This window comes from Ambystoma mexicanum, chromosome 5q, assembly GCF_040938575.1.
Source record: "Ambystoma mexicanum isolate Mex_15411 chromosome 5q, UKY_AmexF1_1, whole genome shotgun sequence".
Lineage (NCBI taxonomy): Eukaryota > Metazoa > Chordata > Amphibia > Caudata > Ambystomatidae > Ambystoma > Ambystoma mexicanum.
Window position 1 is genome coordinate 718,072,877 of NC_090933.1, and position 17,513 is coordinate 718,090,389.

At 41.6% G+C, this 17,513-nt stretch overlaps 1 protein-coding gene across 1 annotated transcript in view; it reads right to left on the reverse strand.

Moving 5' to 3' along the window:
* TRPA1 (transient receptor potential cation channel subfamily A member 1) overlaps window positions 1–17,513 on the reverse strand; it is a 1,301,026-nt gene that overhangs the window by 192,584 nt on the left and 1,090,929 nt on the right. The window contains exon 22 of the mRNA XM_069621203.1: window positions 12,205–12,334. Within this exon, the coding sequence (XP_069477304.1) occupies window positions 12,205–12,334 (130 nt within the window). The remainder of the gene's footprint in view (window positions 1–12,204; window positions 12,335–17,513) is intronic.

Here is a 17,513-nt window from a genome sequence, read left to right on the forward strand (position 1 = left end):
TACTTGTCATTCTGTGTAACTTGCATATTGCTAGCTTCTGATAAAGAATAACAATTCAAAAAGGGGACTTAGCCTCAGTATATTTATTCTGCACCCTGCTTTATTTGGTTGGCATGCAGAGAGATGCAGAACATGCAGTAAAAAACATATCAAAGCAAAGTTAGTCACTGTAAATTGTTTTACTCTGAGAGGCTGAATGAACGTTTCATATTTAATTTGCATGGTAAATATATTCTGGGATGCAAGCCACAATGGCATAAAGTGGTATTGTAGATAAGATACCAAAGGAGAGTGTAAGTTAATTATTCAGAGTGTACTACGTCCAGTACTTGTTTACTGTTAGTGACCCTGGTAATATTATTATTAGGCAGTGTCCTGAAGCTAGGCTAACCACTAAAAAACATCCCACAAGCTTCCCACAATATATTATCAAGTGCTGACAAAAATACCACTATAGCACTATACCACAAAATACCACAAGATACAAAAACATATAGCCCAAAAAGTTCTCTAACACTATCATTCCAGTCCCATCCCTTTTGCTCTGTGGGCGCTTTGAAACAGTAACAGTAACACTAGTAACAGTAACTGTAACAATATTCTAGTTACTTTTGAAGACTAAGATCAGTGATTTCAATGTTCTCCTAATATATAGATTACCTATACTTAAAGGGTGTAATGGTTAATTTAGATTTCTTTTATAATTTTAGGAAAACAATCTTTACTTTCCCTGAAGAAGGATAGAATTTACATCCACAACATGTTGGAGTTAAAAGAACAGAATAGCTATACAGATTTTGATCTGTGTCTTAAAGAAGAATGGTTGATTGATGGAATTCTATGTGTTTCTTTTGCTTTTAATATGGAGTGAATAATGTTGCGAATAAATACATGTGTACATTTTTGAGAATTCAATATATGTGTTAAGAAATATCATGAGATGTGAATTCATGAGTTATAAAGAAACAGAAATATAACCAATCAACTTGTGTTACTTGATAATTTAAAAAGTGAGTTAGGAAAGGTTGATCCAATAAGAGTGCCAATGGGCTTCTCATTTTGTTAAATGAGCATTCCTTAAAAAAACAGGAAAGTCATCATTCATCAAAACCAACACAGGGGCAAGGTCAGAGAAAAGGATGCTACTGGAGAGCAGTGCCTGTCACAAGTTCTACCCTGCACAAGAAGATATTGTGGCAGTGTTTGTCAGGAATCACCTATGTTAATATGTGTACCCCCAATTTACAATAGGAGGAAAGCATGGTTGCCTTTGTTTTCCGTGCATAGATGGATAATATGTTCCACTTGTAACCTATAAAATCAAAACAAAATGTTAACAATGATTTGCTTAAAGAAGCACTTAAACATTCATCTCTTTTCAAGACATAATTAGTATGTTAGGTTTGTATGTATATTTGATAGGTACATCTCACATCTTCCATAGGCAGTGCATCCATTATCATCATTGCGCCATTTAAACTCAAGTATGTTGGCACTGTGGGGACCAACTTTCAGTGTTGGAAACTGTGGGTGGGGAGTTGCTGCCCCCATATATTACAGGCGAGCTATAAACGATTTGGAACATGGAACATATTTATTTACAAATTAGGAACAGAATCAAATGCTTGTGGCTGTATAATATTGCCATCTTAGTAGCCAACATGCCAAATCCCAAAATTGTTTGTCTTTATTTTCAAACAACTGCACCAAGCTACTGGGATACACAATTATGATATTCTTAACCCAAGGTGCAGCTCTGCTCAGAAATGCACAGGTGCCAGTAGAAAACTGCCATGTTGCCACTGCATGCTGTGGATGTCAGGAGATGGTCACAGCTAAAGTATATGGGTGAACTAATGCTTTAGTTAATATTAATGTTAATGGGTCTTGTACCGTGCACTGTTGCTGCTTGCGAGAAACAATTCACTGAGCATTGGTATGTTTTCAGTTGGTAGCTGTCATCTGGTGCTTAGGTGTGAGTGTGTGTTTTGTTTCATGTTGGGTGTTGTGAAGTGCATGCAGTTTGTGCTGCAGTAGACGAGTTGTGTTTACTTTGGATTTTGAGGGTGCGTATGCAGAAAGGTGATTTTTTAGTGTAGTTGGTAAGGGGAAATACATTTCCTACACCCAACAATCCCTCCAAATGCGATACATTTCACACCCCTATCGTTCATACAAGTGCAATGCCTTTCTCACCCAGAGCAATTCATCCAAGTGAGACACATTCCTTGTCCCGAACATTCCAACCAAGTGTGACACAGTTTCTGCCCCCAAATGATCGGACTAAGTGCAACAGATTTCTCACCCACGGCAATACTTCTCCTGCTTATAACTGTTCCTCCAGGTTTGACACGCTTCTCTCCCCAACACTCCATCTAAATGTGGTTCCCTTCCAATCCCCAACTGCTCATCCAAGTGTGATGCATCTCTCACCCCCCCCCCACAGTCCATCCCAGTGTGACACATTTGCCATCTCTGAACAATCCATCTAGGTGTGATACATTTCCTGCCCCTGAAAGTTTATCAATGTGCAATTCATTTTCCATTCCAACAATCGGTCTCTGGGAGCCAAATCCTGCATGCTACAGATAATATATAGTGCCTGTCTCAGGGCGCAGTAGGGATTATAAGGATTAGCGTTATTGTGGATAACCTACACATACAGGCTGAGTGTAGAATGTGGCTAGTTTGCACAGTTAGGCTACATGCCGGATAAGGTTAGCATATGCTACAAGGCTGAATTCTGGAAGGTGTGTGATATCAGGTTATTAGATTGGTTATTAGATTGGTGGGTTTTTCTGGAGTGCTTTAATGGCTGTACTTCCCATTTTTCTAGTAGGTTTCTGTTGCTGGGGTTTGCATGGTTTAGTGTTGGGTTGTGCTGATGGGGGTAGGTCCATTGGTTTGGTCTTGGTTCATTGTGGGTTTGGTTGGTTGGTCACTGGTTTCATCGAATTCCATTACTTGTGTTTTCTCATTTCATAGTGAGTAGATGTTCTCCAGGTGTTTTCCTCCCCTTCGGAACTTAAGAGCCAGATGTTTGAATGTTTTCTGAACTTTAGATGGTCCTCCGTAGTTTTTATTTCTTGCGGGAGGGAGTTCCAGAGTTCTGTGGCTATGCAAGAGAAGGCTGAACCTCCAAGGTTTTCCTTGCATAGTGTTAAGGTTCTAGGCAGATGTTGTTGCTGGATCTAAGTGTTCTTGCTGGTTTGCAGATGGTAATTGGCTTGTGTATGAATTCCACATGTTGTGGAATGCTCTGTGTTTTATGCACATTGTTTTGAAGGTGATTTGATTTTTGACTGGGAGACAAAGTAGTATCATTAGTAATGGTGTAATGTGGTCTAGTCGGGAGAGTTTGAGGAGAAGTATGCCAACTGCATTATGTATTTGTTGTAGTTTTCTCAGCAGGTATTCTGGCATTCCAAGGTACATGCTGTTGACATAGTCATTTCTAGACATGATGCGGGATATGATAGCAAGTGTTCTGTGCATGAAGGAAAAGAAGGGTAGTGTATTTTTGATAGTGCGTAGATAGATGAAGAATTTCTTAATTATCACATTGATTAGAGGTTCAAGTGTTATTTCATTGTACATTAGGATTACCAGGGTTTTGACTACTTTGGATGGTTCAGGTGGAGCTCCCAGTTCAGTGGGTCATGGGATGTCCTGGTTGTTTCCTTGGTTGTTGGGTGAAATTATGATTTCCGTTTTGTCTTGGTTAATTTTAAGGTTATTAGTGTTCATCCATTGCTAGAGTTCTTTGAGGCAGTTTATTAGCGCCCGGTTCTCCTCTTTATTGCCATTAATTTTGTAAATGAGTTGGGATCATCTGCATAACTGTAGCATGTGAGGCTGTGCCTTTTGAGGAGGCTGATTAGGGGTGCAAGGTAGATGTTGAACAATAGTGAGGATAGCGAGGAGTCCTATGGCACTTCACAAGTGGTGTTCTGCAGTGCAGATTTGAAATGTTGTAGCCATATTGTTTCTGTTCTTCCGGACAGGAAAGATTTAATCCAGAGGAGTGCTGTGTTGCCGATCCCTATGTCCTCAGGTTTTTCGACGCGGGTGTTATGGTTGATAGTGTCCAAGGCTGCGGAGAGATCGAGTAGTTTCAGTGCTGAGTTTGTGTTGGAGTCTGCATTGGTCTTTAGGTCATCCCATATAGAGAGTAGTGCCATCTCTCTTCCTCTCAAGGGTCTAAAGTCTACTTGTGCCTGATCTAATAGCTCGTTGTTTGCGGCGTGTTCCAGTATTTGTTTGTAACCATTGGTCTCTATTTGTTTTGACAGGTATGGAATGCTTGAGATAGGTCTGATGTTTGAGAGGTCTTCAATATCACCAGTTGTATCTTTGAGGAGTGGTTTGATGTATGCTGATTCAAAGAATCAAGGTACACTTCCTATTGAAAGTGAGATGTTGAAGAGGTTTAGGGAGCATTCTGATGGTGTTCTCTGTGCAAGGATCACTTCTTAGATGTCTGGTGGACAGGGATCAGTTGGGGAGCCTGCATTGTGGCTTTTGTTCACCAGGCTGATGATTTTTTCTCTTGAGATTTGAAGAAAGATTTTCAGCCTGGTCTGTGGGTCAGGGTTCAGTTGGTTCAGGTAAGCGATCGGGTGAGTCGTCTACTTTGTATGATCCATTGTATTTTGGTTATTTTTTTCTTAAAGTGACCTGCCATATTGTTGCCTAGTTTCTGTGAGGGGATTGGTGTGTTGTTGCACCCGAGAGGGTTTCTCATCTCGTTTATGATGTTGAACAATTCTTTCTGAGTGCTGTTGGCTTTCATGATCCATTCAATGTAGGATTTCTTTTTTGCTTTGAGAATTTCTGATCGGGTCTTTGATATGGTATTCTTTTGTCTTAGGCGTACCTTTTCCTCCATTCTTGTTATAGTTTCCGGTTTGTTTTTTCATTGCTTTGTGGTGGGGCGTGAACCATCTAGCCACCGTTTTCTTACACAATGGTTTTTCCAGTGAGATGTTATCTATTGTTTTCATGATCTAGTTTAGGATTATGTCTGTTCTATATCTATGTCTGTTGCATTCAAGGTCGTGATTGATAGCTTTGAGGATTCCACTTTTTCCTTCAGATCACTGCTTTTGACGATTTGCCAGTTTCTTTTCCAGATTGGGTGGGTATTTCAGGGCTTGTTGGAGGAGGACACTGTTGTGATCAGATTTCTATTGGCATCTATGTTGTGGCTTTCTGTGTGTGTGTGGCTCTGTTCACCATTTGTCTAATTAGATTGTCTCAAGCTGTTTAGTTAGTATTTTCTGCGAGTTTGCATTCTCTTCTTCAGACCATATGTTGAAGTCACTGAGAATGATCAGATGGTCATTTTTAATGGCCATATTAGTGACAACTTCTAGGAAGGTGTCTTGCAAGGTTGCCTCATATGTCGGGGGCCTATAGGCGAGCATAAATGTGAGGTTTGCTTGACATAGAACATTTTAAAAGTGGTGTTTGAGTAGAAGATCTCACTATCAGAAATAAAATAACCTGCCTAACATTAATATTAAAAGTAATAAAAGATCAAGCTTCCCTCACAGATTCTATCACATTCATATAGAGCAGCAATACAAACATTATACTAAAATGATAACTATAAATAAACATCATGGCACTTGGTACAGGTCTTTTATGGTCTTTTATGGGCAGTTTGTAGGAATTATGAGCTAACTTAATGTTGCTAGCTAAATTAATCTTTACTCGCGTGACAAAGGGTGTACCTTTGATAATGCAGGAAACAGACACATGTATATTCATTTGAGGCTGACTGGGCAAAGTTGTGCTGCACGGTAAGCCTAGAAAATACTCAATTGAGTATGTAGGGATTTGTTGAGAATCACAGATGTATTTGCAGCCTGTTTGGGCTGCCTATGTTTGTGAGATTCATCAAGAATGGCCTCCTCCATATCAGCAGTGGCGAAGAGTATAACAGAAAAAAGTCAATGAATAGCCATCCCTTATACATATTATATCTGGGAAGGGTGCAAACCTTTAACTTTCATGCCAAGCTGCCAGTACATAAGTTTGATAAACTGGCAAGGATGTTTTTGGTTGGTTGGCTTAGCATTTTGAAAAGTGTTGCTGGTCAAAGAAGCAAAACACACATGGAAGGCAGTCCCTGTTCAAGGTGGCTGTACACAGCTGTCACCAATATAGGTGAAAGGTGAACTGGGTGATTAGGGTGTAGGGAGTGGAGGCATTAAAACATAGGGCTGGTGGCAGAGAGACAGATTTAAAATATAGCATATGTTTTGCATGAGGACAGTATTTGCAGTAAAACATATTTACATGTTAGCTATTTATAAAAGGCATGAGCTTATGGTGGGGATGGAGTTCAGAGGAAATTATGCATGGAGATTAGAGGCACCATATTTAAATTTTATATCATTCACATATGAAGATATTTACATAATATCAGTTGTAAACTTCATGCTAGGGAGGGAAGGTATTCTGCTATGCTATTGGTGATTACAGGAAGCTCTGTCCCAGGCAAGCAGCTGAAGCTTGAGCATGATCTTGAACACGGGGCAAGGGCACAGTAAACAGGGACTGTTGAGGGATTGAGGGTGGTGATCCCAAGAAGAAAAGTGAAATTGACTTAATCAGGCGGTGTGAGCCTTTTCTACAGTAAACGTCAAGAAAGAGGAGAGATTTGAAGAGGTTAAGATTTTACATAGAGAGATCTAGGTCAGTTGAGGGTGTGCATGTAGCAAAGCTGAGTTTTTCTCTGTGGGGCACATGAAGAGAAGATGTTTAGACTCTGCGTAATCTGGAGCAGCAGTCAAGTTTACTGAGCACCATAGTGGAGATACAAATGTTGGCAGAGATTCCTGATATTTAGAATGCTGATCCGGCACAATTGACAAAGTGATGTAGTTTGAGTTTGCTGTGAAAGAACCCCAAAATTGCCAGTCTTGGTTGGCAAAGTGAAGTAGACTGTAGAAAAGGAGATAGGCGATGGAAGGGAGAGATTGCTGATTGAGGCCATGAGAAACAAGACCTCTGTGACAGCGGAGTTAAGGGTCAAGTATCAAGGTTCCATCCATCAAGCCTTTGAATTGGTTAATTGGAGGGCAATAAATGTGCCCTATAAATACACAGAAGTGACCGAGTATAGTGAGGGAGCCCAAACCAACTAAGGGGAGCTTGAGGTGGGCAGTTATACTACACAGTTTGCAATCATTCTTTTAGGGGAGCACATGAAAAACATACAATAGGTACACGTAATGAACACTGCACAGGAGCATTTTCATGATTGCCCACAATATATGCCAGTATACAAACCTTTTCCATGCTGTTTGTGCCTATACATGTCCTTGCACCAATATCTGCCAATATTCACATATACAAACATACATGTTTCCTTTGCCCATATTACCAGTACTGATGCTATAAGAAAATGTGTCCATAGTAGCTCTGCCAGTTTATACAACTATTCCCAAATAACAACATTCTTTTGTTGGCTTTGCCAGTAGAAAATGCAATGCCACAGAAATAATATATGCCTACAGTGGCTCCACCAATATAGACCAGTAAGGCCACTTAAGAACAATCATCACGCTGGCTGTAGCCTTGATAGCCAGTAAAATATGGAATGCCACAGTAAGATCATATATGGCCAGACTGGTGCCACCAATGTAGGCCACTACGACCATATAAACATACTCATCATGATGGCTTTACCCCTCTGGCCCAGAAGAAAATGGCATTCCACTGTAAGAAAATGTGTCTAGACTGGCTGGAACTCTGCAATGAGGACTTACGGGGTCATTCCGACATAGGAGGACCCGGAAAGTCCTCCTTGAAGGAACCATTCCCCATTCCTATTTGAGCCCCCATAGGGCTCAATGGGAATGGGGAGGGAGGTAACAACGGGCACATTACAAGTGTCCAATTGTTACCTCCCTCTTCCCCTCGCGGGACCCGGAAAAGACGTCTGGTTTTACCAGATGTCTGATCGGGTCCCACAAAGGGAACCTCGTAATCAGCCCTGACGGAATGAAGGGGGACGACCCATACCGGCCCCTTTCATTCCGCCAGCGCAAGCCTCGTAATGAGGCCCTATGTCCAGATTCACCCCAACCGTGTAGTGTAGTATGGCCATGTAAGAACACTCATCATGTTAGCTTTACCATTGATGCCCATTAAAAAATGACTTAAATAATACTATAGGTCCGGACCACCTCACTAGTGTAGGCCACTTAAGAACACACATCATGCTGAATTTACCCTTGATTGCCAGTACAAAATGGCATGCCACAGTAACAAAACATGTCAGGCTGCTGCCCAAATGAACATTTTACCCTTGCCTCCAATCCCCACAATCAGAGGCCCGCTCCCAGGCATACATGCATCCATACAACAGTCATACAGCATCCATACACTCACTCACTTATTCACCTGTGCAACGACACATCATTCCTAAATTATCACTATCTCATTCATTCATGCACCCATACAACATACACACTCTCATTCACACACATGCACACTCATGTTAACATACACCCACACACACACACACTTACAGACACAACCCCCTGTATTCATGCGTACATGTGTGCACACAGATTCACAGATACATACCTAAATAATACATACATATTTTTTTCTTACTGACATTCCTCGTTCAGACTCCAGATCATGCTTGCAATGAAGGCCCTCCATTTCTTGCCCACCATGCATCAGGAACCAGAATTCAGGGAGAACATCCTGCTTCTACAAATGTGCTATGTAGCCACAGCGCCTCCAGCATGCTGCCCAACAATATCTTAATATGTGCAGAGGTACAGGAGCAATCCTGGTGCAGATTTAGGGCTGCACTACCCCAGGCTGCATTCTCCATAGGCCATACAAGTGTGGGGAAGGGACACGCCCACCACCTTGCATGGCCCATTGGGTGTGCACACTGGGGTACTACTGAACTATGAAATATCCCCTTTGATAAAAAAAAATCCAGCCCATGAGCACTATATCAGTTTTTGATGATTTTAGAGGAGAAGTAAGATGAACATGTATTAGCAGACACAGTGTTTAGGGTGGCTAGTGTGGCCCGAAGCATCCTTGAAGGCTTTCTGGACTCCAAGCAGAGACAGGATATGCAATCAATGTAGTAGAAGGATTTGAGAGAGTCAAGAATAATGGTGATGGCAAGGTGACAGTCCTAGTGACTAGAGAAATGAGCAGGTGGGCCAGTTTACCACCAGCCATGCAGGTGGAGGCACATAAATCTCCTCAGCTACAGGGTGGCGTGGTTGATCCATGGAGGGGCACATGGGAATTGAGGGGTGAAGGAGTGGGATGGATAGTGATAGCGAAGGGGGTAGCCAATGCAGTTTTTACACAACAAAGGCAAGGTCAATAGAGTTAGCAAGGGGTTGAGAGAGATTGGAAGGAGATCCTTACATGCTTAAGGTTTTATGCAGGTGTCAGACTTGACAGATCTTTAGGTGATTGGTGATGAGGAGCAGAAGTAAAAATGAAGAGTGACAGAAGAAAGAGAAGTGCTTAAGTAATCGTTCAAGGGGTGAAGCATCAACAAGAAAGCTTAAGAGGCATGGTAGGAAGAAAAACAAATAAGATCTAGTGGGTTACAGTGTGTGTAAGAAGGTTGTGTAGTTTGATCAGTGAGGAATCAGAGAGAGTGAAGCCAAACTGTAGTCGAAGGGTCTTTGACATCTTTATGAGGTTTAGGTCTCCCATGATGAGGGACATCAGCTGGGAGAGTTTCTAGTAATATGCACATGTCAGATATCTGGTTGTTAGAAGATTAATAGGACATTGACATAGATGGGAGGAAGAACTTGCACATAAATGTGCTCAAAGGAGGAGAAATGATAGTCACATGAGGATGAGTTGTTGGGATTGTCATAGCTAGATGTTAAACTAATACTGCCACCTGTTCTGGTGAGGAGAATGAGGTAGGAAAGTCAGTGGGGGTCATTCTGACCCTGGTGGTAGGGGGTTAACGGCACCGGTAAGGATGCCGGTGCCATTAACCCCCTACCACCCTATTACGAGGTCCCTTAGCGAGAGCCGCTAAGGGACAAGGGAGCAAATACGTTATTAGTCCCTCCTCATTCCTATTGAGCCCTATGAAGGCTCAAATGTGATGTGAATGGGGATTGTTTTTTTGAATGGAGATTTACCGGGTCCTCCTAATAGCACCATGGCTACCTCCAAACTCGGAATGACTCCCAGTGTCAGGAATGCCAGTGGAGAGTGCAAAGGGGGAAGTGGGGGAAGTCCAAGCTTCAGTAACAGCCATAAAGATAGTTTGGAGTGATTGCAGTAAACAAAACCATTTCAGAAGACATCTTCCTTGCAGTCCCAAAGAGAGTTTAGTGGGACAGTGAAAGGATTGAGAGAGGATGGGCCTTGAAGAGAGATGAGAGGGTACAATGTAGTTGGATAAGGTTTTTATTGGGTGGGGAGGGAATGCGAGGAATGAGGAGAGTGTCCTTTTAGTGATGAAGGAGAATGGACGAGAAGAACAGTAAGAGAAGAAAAGTAGTGGAACAGAGTTGCAGTCATTCAGCAGGTGTGCTTCCCAAGAAGCATGTAGATGTTGATAGGTCAGGTGTTTGTTGTCCATTAGAAGAATTCCTGGATATGCCAGACAAAACATAATATTGGACTGCTTCTATAGAGGTAAACAAGCCACCATGTAGCCCATGGCACTATGTCCTTTAGATAAACAAGTGCTATGGTTAGGGTCCCCCTGGAACTATGGATATTTAGCATCTCACCTTGGTGGTATAATGTGATATATTTATAGATTTGAAATTTAGAGATTTCCCACAGTTAGAATGTTCTCAACATTTAAACACTGCATGTCTGTTTTATTTTCTTTATCTCTATGTGCAAGTGTGTGCACATGTGTATGGGTCATCTGTATATAGTGAGTTGTCTAACGAAGCCTGACATGCAGACTTTTAGTCAACAGAACAACATTGGTGGTTCCTGTACTTCGTAATCCTCTTTGGAAGCCTAAAGGTTAGCAATATGTGTTATTTACAGTTGCTGATGTTCCTTATTTGTAGTTTATGGGTTCTTGGCACTTGGATGAGTTTTTAATTTAGTATTTTTCAAAACATGTTCCATTGTTCATTATATGAAACTCCATGGCCAACATGGCCAACTGGCTGAGCATTAGATGGTTCTTATGCTGAGTGATTAACATTAATATCATTGGCAGGTTATGTAGTCAGAGTGTCCTGCTACAAAATGGTTCACAGATGCAAGGACCCATGTGGTCAATGTCCCAATGGTCCCAAGGTCACTCTTTAAGTGTCGGCAACCTAAATGCATTTTTTGAAACCCCAAAGCAAATTTTGGGTCAAAGACCTAGTCACTGATGAAGTTGGTACCTCACACTCAGATCAGGCCCAACAGTTTGAGCGCTCCTTTGACACTGGGATCAAATGCTGAACGTTCTTTGGACTGAAGGAGGAGCTGTGAGCAATGGGAATCATAGTACTGATGATAGAGTATGGTGCAGATGGATCCAGTTAGATGGAGGTGCAGCTGTGGTGGCAGAATGTTTTGTGAGGATTTCAAAAACAGTAGTTCTGGAATGGAGACTCTCATTAGAATGCATGTACTAAGGTGTAATATTGACATGATGTGTTTCAGAGTACACAAATCAAAATCAACTTTGGGTATCCAGTGTTTGTCAGTTGCCACGGGTTGTAGGTGTGCTTTGTTTTATGACAGACGTTCATCAAAACATCTAGAAAGCACTGGTTCCAGTTTAGGGACTGGTAACGGGGGAACCATAACTGTACATGAACTAGAGTTATAAGCATGTCTTAGGCCTAGATGCCCTAAGATTTGTGAGGCTTACATAAGACTCTTTGTTCTTAGAAGAGAAAATACTACCTCCGCTGGTAATGTGTTCCTGCAGCCAATTGGGCCAAAACATTGCTGTGGGTCCCAAGAGACTGGTGAGATCTTGAAATCTCTCAGGTAGCCATTTGGGTGCGCTTGACAGCTTTTGTTCTGTGAGGATAGTATGGGAGTCCACAATGTTTTGGGAACAGTGCTTTAGCAATGGACTGGACTGGGCTCGACAGACCTTTGGGCTGGAATAACTATCCTGCTTGATGAAACAACAGCATGAAAAGCAAGTGATCATTACAGATATTTTACATTGTTAACATTTAAGGTTAAACAATATGATCCACTAACCTGTGGATACAATAGAATGTAGAAACTGAGTCCAAATGCCAGGAGGAGGAAAAAGAACAGTACAGCGATCCGCAACAAGGTCCGTAGAATCTCCCAGAACATGACTATATAGATTCCAAAGCTTTCAAACCTAGCAGAAATAAGAACAAACAAATATTTAAGCAACATGCTTGTGAAAGGTTACTGTATTCCTCAGCATCTTAAGAAATGCGGAAAAATTGCCTCAGGGTGGCTACCTCTTTGAGAGTCATACTGACTGCAACTACCACATGGAATTAGAAAAGTTTCATGACAAATCATAGTTGTGACAAGAGCCAGTCAATTAGCCATAAAGGTTGAATGGAGCAGAACTTGTTTACCAAGGTTTGATATTTCAAACAATACAATGCCTGCTGCTTTCTCAGGCTAATAAGATTAAATCATAGAATGAAAGGGAACTTTTAACCACAAGAAAGACAAAATTGGGTTATTACATCATATGTGGCAGGTACAAATTAGTATTTGTAGGATGTTTCTGAATTTAACAATCCAAGGTAACATCCTTAACATGTATCCTACGTTTAATACACCTAACAAGTGAAGGTTAACAGACATATTTCCCTTTAGCTACATGTGTCTGTCTGACTATTGATGTCAAAGTCCCACAATTGTGTCTGCAAGATGGGATTTGGATGACCCTGGGGCTGGCAGCCACCACCTCTACTATGATAAGTGCCATAAAGAGTGTAAACAGAGGAGCCCCGGCCTCTCCTCTCCTCTCTATCTCCATCCTCAAAGTCTACCTTGCATATAAATCGAACTTCATGAAGCAACTTAGAGCAGGTCAGGACCAAGTGGTGGCCAACATAGAATATATAGCCATGATCATTTATTCCATAAGAGTGCATTGTGTGAAGAACCACTCAGGTAGAATGCACACTTAAAACAAATTTGTATACAATAAAAGTGGGCAACAGATCCCCGGATGCCCTCTGTTACTGTTCCCTTCTCCTTCTCCAGCTGCCTCTCAACTTCAAACAATAACACTGAGTACTCCCCTCACATTCTAACAGGAGCTACCTCTTTTGGAATGTAAACACAGGTTAACTATATGTAAGTGAAGCTGCAGAAGAGTGCTGCAGATTTAATAGGAAAACACAATGGGTACAACATAACATTTTGCGCAGCATTTCCCAGCAAGATCAGTAGCACGGAGGATATTATACTGCATGCATGGCTCATATAGCAATCCCAAAAACATTCTCCCATTGTATTATGCTACCTTAAACTATGATAATACCTTCTTTTGATCTGGGAAAGCTATACTCATCATAGTTACCTGCAATACCCAGACATCCAACTTCCCGCTATGAAGAACTTCTCTTTTAAAGAACTAAGAGAAATTGCTTTACAGAGCCCGACAAGACACAGCACCACAAAGGATTCATTTGAGGTAAAACACAAGTCCAGATCTTTGACCCATGTACCTGATGGGAATCCCTCTTTGCTAGAACTCACCAAGCCCTGTGAAGGTTAACAGGTTAGCATCTTACCAAGATTGAGGAACAGAGAGAATATGAGTGGTGGTGACTATAACAGCGTGTAGTCTAAAGGTGTGCACCTTATTACATTTAAAGCAATCTTGATGAGCTCAGTCACGCTGGGCCTGCTAGCAAATCTCCTGCACATGGAAAATCTGTATGTGCCTTGTGAGATAAGCAATCAGAGGGGCAACTCACACAATTCAACTACCTGAAACCCCTTGAACAATGAATTGGCCCATAGGCTGTTTGTGTCACATACGGATGAAAGGGTTGCAAAGTAGTGAGGATCATAGGACTTGTAAGGACATATATGGGATTTTATTGCCAGCATACAATAAGCAGCATAGAAATACAGCCGGCCCAGTTTTTCAAACTGCAGGCATTATTTCAGTAGCAGCCAGCAGGCAAGTTTTCAGAATACTTAGTAAAAAAAAAAATGTTTTAGCATAGTGTGCTAAAATGTTAAAATAAAGAGGAACACAATTTTATATTGGCTGTTTCATGTGTGAAAAACAGCATTAGAATACATAACTGATTAACTCTGTACTAATTGCCTTACTAAAGTACTAATTTCAACCTCTCTAACATTATAATGCAGTTTTCTGTGCAGTTATCTGTGCACAATGAAATGGAGTGTCAGATTAGACACATAGGGCCTCATTACGACTCAGGCGGTAAGGGGTTTACGGCGGCGTAAACAGCGCCGACCCTTACCGCCTGATTCCGAGGTCCCTTAGCGCCATGGAGGTTTTAACACCTGCTTTTAGCAGGTATTAAAATCCATGGCGCTAAGGGACCTTGATGTTAATTACGCCACCGTAATTTACGGTGGCGTAATTAACGCCTTCCCCACTCCCATTATGCCCTATGGGGCAAAAATGGGAATGGGGAAGGGTAAATGGGGATTGGGGACTTATCGCCCCGCCAACCTCGGAATGGGGCGGTAAGTCCGCCAACCACCATGGCGTAAACATGGTTTACGCCATGGTGGTAAAGGTACGACCCAGGCGGTAACTTACCGCCTGGGTCGTAATGAGGCCCATAGATTACTGGTTGTACATAACCCAGTAATACCAGACACAAACCATAGGTGGCACTCTGAACAAACTCTTTGGGTTCTCTGAAGTGTCATAAGTCTGGGGGCTCTCTACAGGCGACTAAAAGACATTGGGCCACATTCCGAGGCTGGCGGTAAGGGTTAACGGTCACCGTTAATGGCAACGGTGACCGTTAACACTTACCACCATATTCCGAGTTCCCTTTTGCGGGTTGGCATTTAACGCCTGCTTTTAGCAGGCGTTAAAAATCCAACCCGCAAAGTGACCTTGGAGTAAATTACAGCACCGTAATTTACGGTGCCGTAATTTACTCCTTCCCCATTCCCATTGAGCCCTATGGGGGCAGGAATGGGGATGGGGAACCGGTATGGTGAATGGGGAATTACCGGTCCATCCAACCTTGGAATGGACCGGTAATTACTCCATTCACCATGCCGGTATTCCATGGAGTAAATAGCTCCATGGTTGCCAACCATGGAGCTATTTACTCCATGGTGTAGTCCTAACTCGGAATGAGGGCCATTCTAATAGAAAGGAAAGGTTTGTTTTATGATGGGGTTTTAGTATAAAAAAACATGCTCACCACTATACCACAAGAATAAGATAACTCTGAAAATACCACAAGGTAAGATACCACTAAAATTGCCACCAATACAAGCTAACCATATATCATCACCAAAATAGAGTAATACCAAACCCACTCTAAATGTAAGGCCAGTTTACTGCCAATTTACCACCAAAAGTCTACAGTAAGAAAAATACCGCCAAATGCCGAATTTACCCCAATAAGACAAAAATCTCTTACAGAGTCAAGACATGGAATGTGAGTTGAAGGATAGTAGTTAACAAAGTGTAAAGTAGTAAAAGTGAAGAGGAAATATTAAATATTTAGAAGGAGGAGGTGGAAAGGAGCACTACGGAAGAGTCAGACACAGAGTTAAGACAGGAGGTGACAGAGCCAAAAAGGAGTATTAAGAATGAATAGGGAACTAGAGAGTAGAGTAGAGAGAATTAACATTAGACAGGAGTGAAAGAGGAAGACCAAATGAGAGAGAGAAGGGTGGAGGAGAAACAGCTTAGAGTTTGTTGGAACATGCTAAGCACCCCCGGGGCCCAACAAGTGCATAAGAGTGTGAGGTCTGACATTCAGATGTCCGAAGATACCAGGAGTTGTGGTGACAGGTTTTCGTTGATCAAAAGTTAGGAATTGTGACATCCTGATGAACTCTACAAAGAACAAAAAAGTCACCAGGCAATACCAAGAATTCAATGCTGGGCATTTAAAACCCTGCGGATAATGAGAGACGTGGCAAGCAAGAGGGCTGGAAGTTTACGTGTATAGGTAACGTTTCAAGATTATTCGTTTGCAAAGTTATTTTTTATCTCTGTGATTTTGAGAAGTTCCCGACTTTGCAGCTACAAGAACTTACAAAGTGTTCCACTTTATGTCTCCTAACACTGATAGTGAAACTTGTTTCAAACACCATTCATTTAACTGATACAGTTTCCCACCAATTCTCTCCATGGCACTAACTGCGACATGTAAGTGTGGAAGTAGTTCACAAATATACAGTTCTGCCACGAATTGGGAAGTATAAACCCATTTTTCGTGTTATTTACTTGCTAAAGTAAAATCTGTGTAAAATGAACATGTATATCCATACATCCATCCGTAAAACGTTCTTATTGACTAAAGTACATTTGAAAGAAAACAAAATATGCAAGCCCCTTTGCATTAGTTTAATCATGCTTAATGTGCATGAAGTAAGAAGAAAAGGAAGTCTGGCTAAACCTGCTCGGTGACTGTCACTGAAAGTTGTGTGTTTCTTGTTTGGGAGTGGGCCCATGCAAGGACCACATTGTTTGGTGATATAGAGAGCTTGCCTCATATACTATGTGGCCCATTGTATGCCCTGAATGTTGGATTGGGGTGAGTGGCACAGTCACGTGGAAGTGGATGATCACTAAGATGCAGCTGAGAATTGGCGCTAAAGGCTCCCCAAGGCTCCCCGATCAGGCCCATTATGAATCAGGTCTGCCTACAATACCAGCTGTGGTTGCTGGTAAATTTAAGAAAGTTAATTGCAAAACTCTGAACTCAAAACTCTAAGCTCTAAATACTACACTACATGATATTATGATATACAATACTATACTAAAATAGACTATGTACTATATTACATTAAAAGTTATACACTGGTTTTCTTTTCTCAGAAAGAAAGCAGCAGGAAACGCAGCTATGATCTTCCAGTGGAGTGGGCTGTGTAAAGGTTGTGGCAATTGTGCCTCAATAAGGGACAACAAGCTTCAATGATCACAGAAAAGGAGAAAGAGAAGCCAACCGGCAAGGATGCCAAAACAACAGGCTTTCCACATCCAAAGGGGCTCTGTGGAAGCATGTAAAGGACGTGTCAGCAAATGGAAGACCGGCTGGATTACATTGAGCCCATGCTTGTCAGTTTTGGGGAGAGGTAAGATAGTCTTTCCATAGGGATAGGATTTAATGTTACCTTCTTCGATTTTCAATTTTTTAATGTATACATTTTTTCATTTTTTTTATAACTAGACAGGGGAATTCTTTATTCCTTGTTTTCATTGTGTGATACTATGAAGTAACAGCTTTTATTTTGTTTAACTATTTTAACTATAGAAACATCATTTGTTTGCACCCCATCAAGAAATGTTTCATGGTAATTAAATACCGGATACCTGGCTCTAAGGGTGGGAG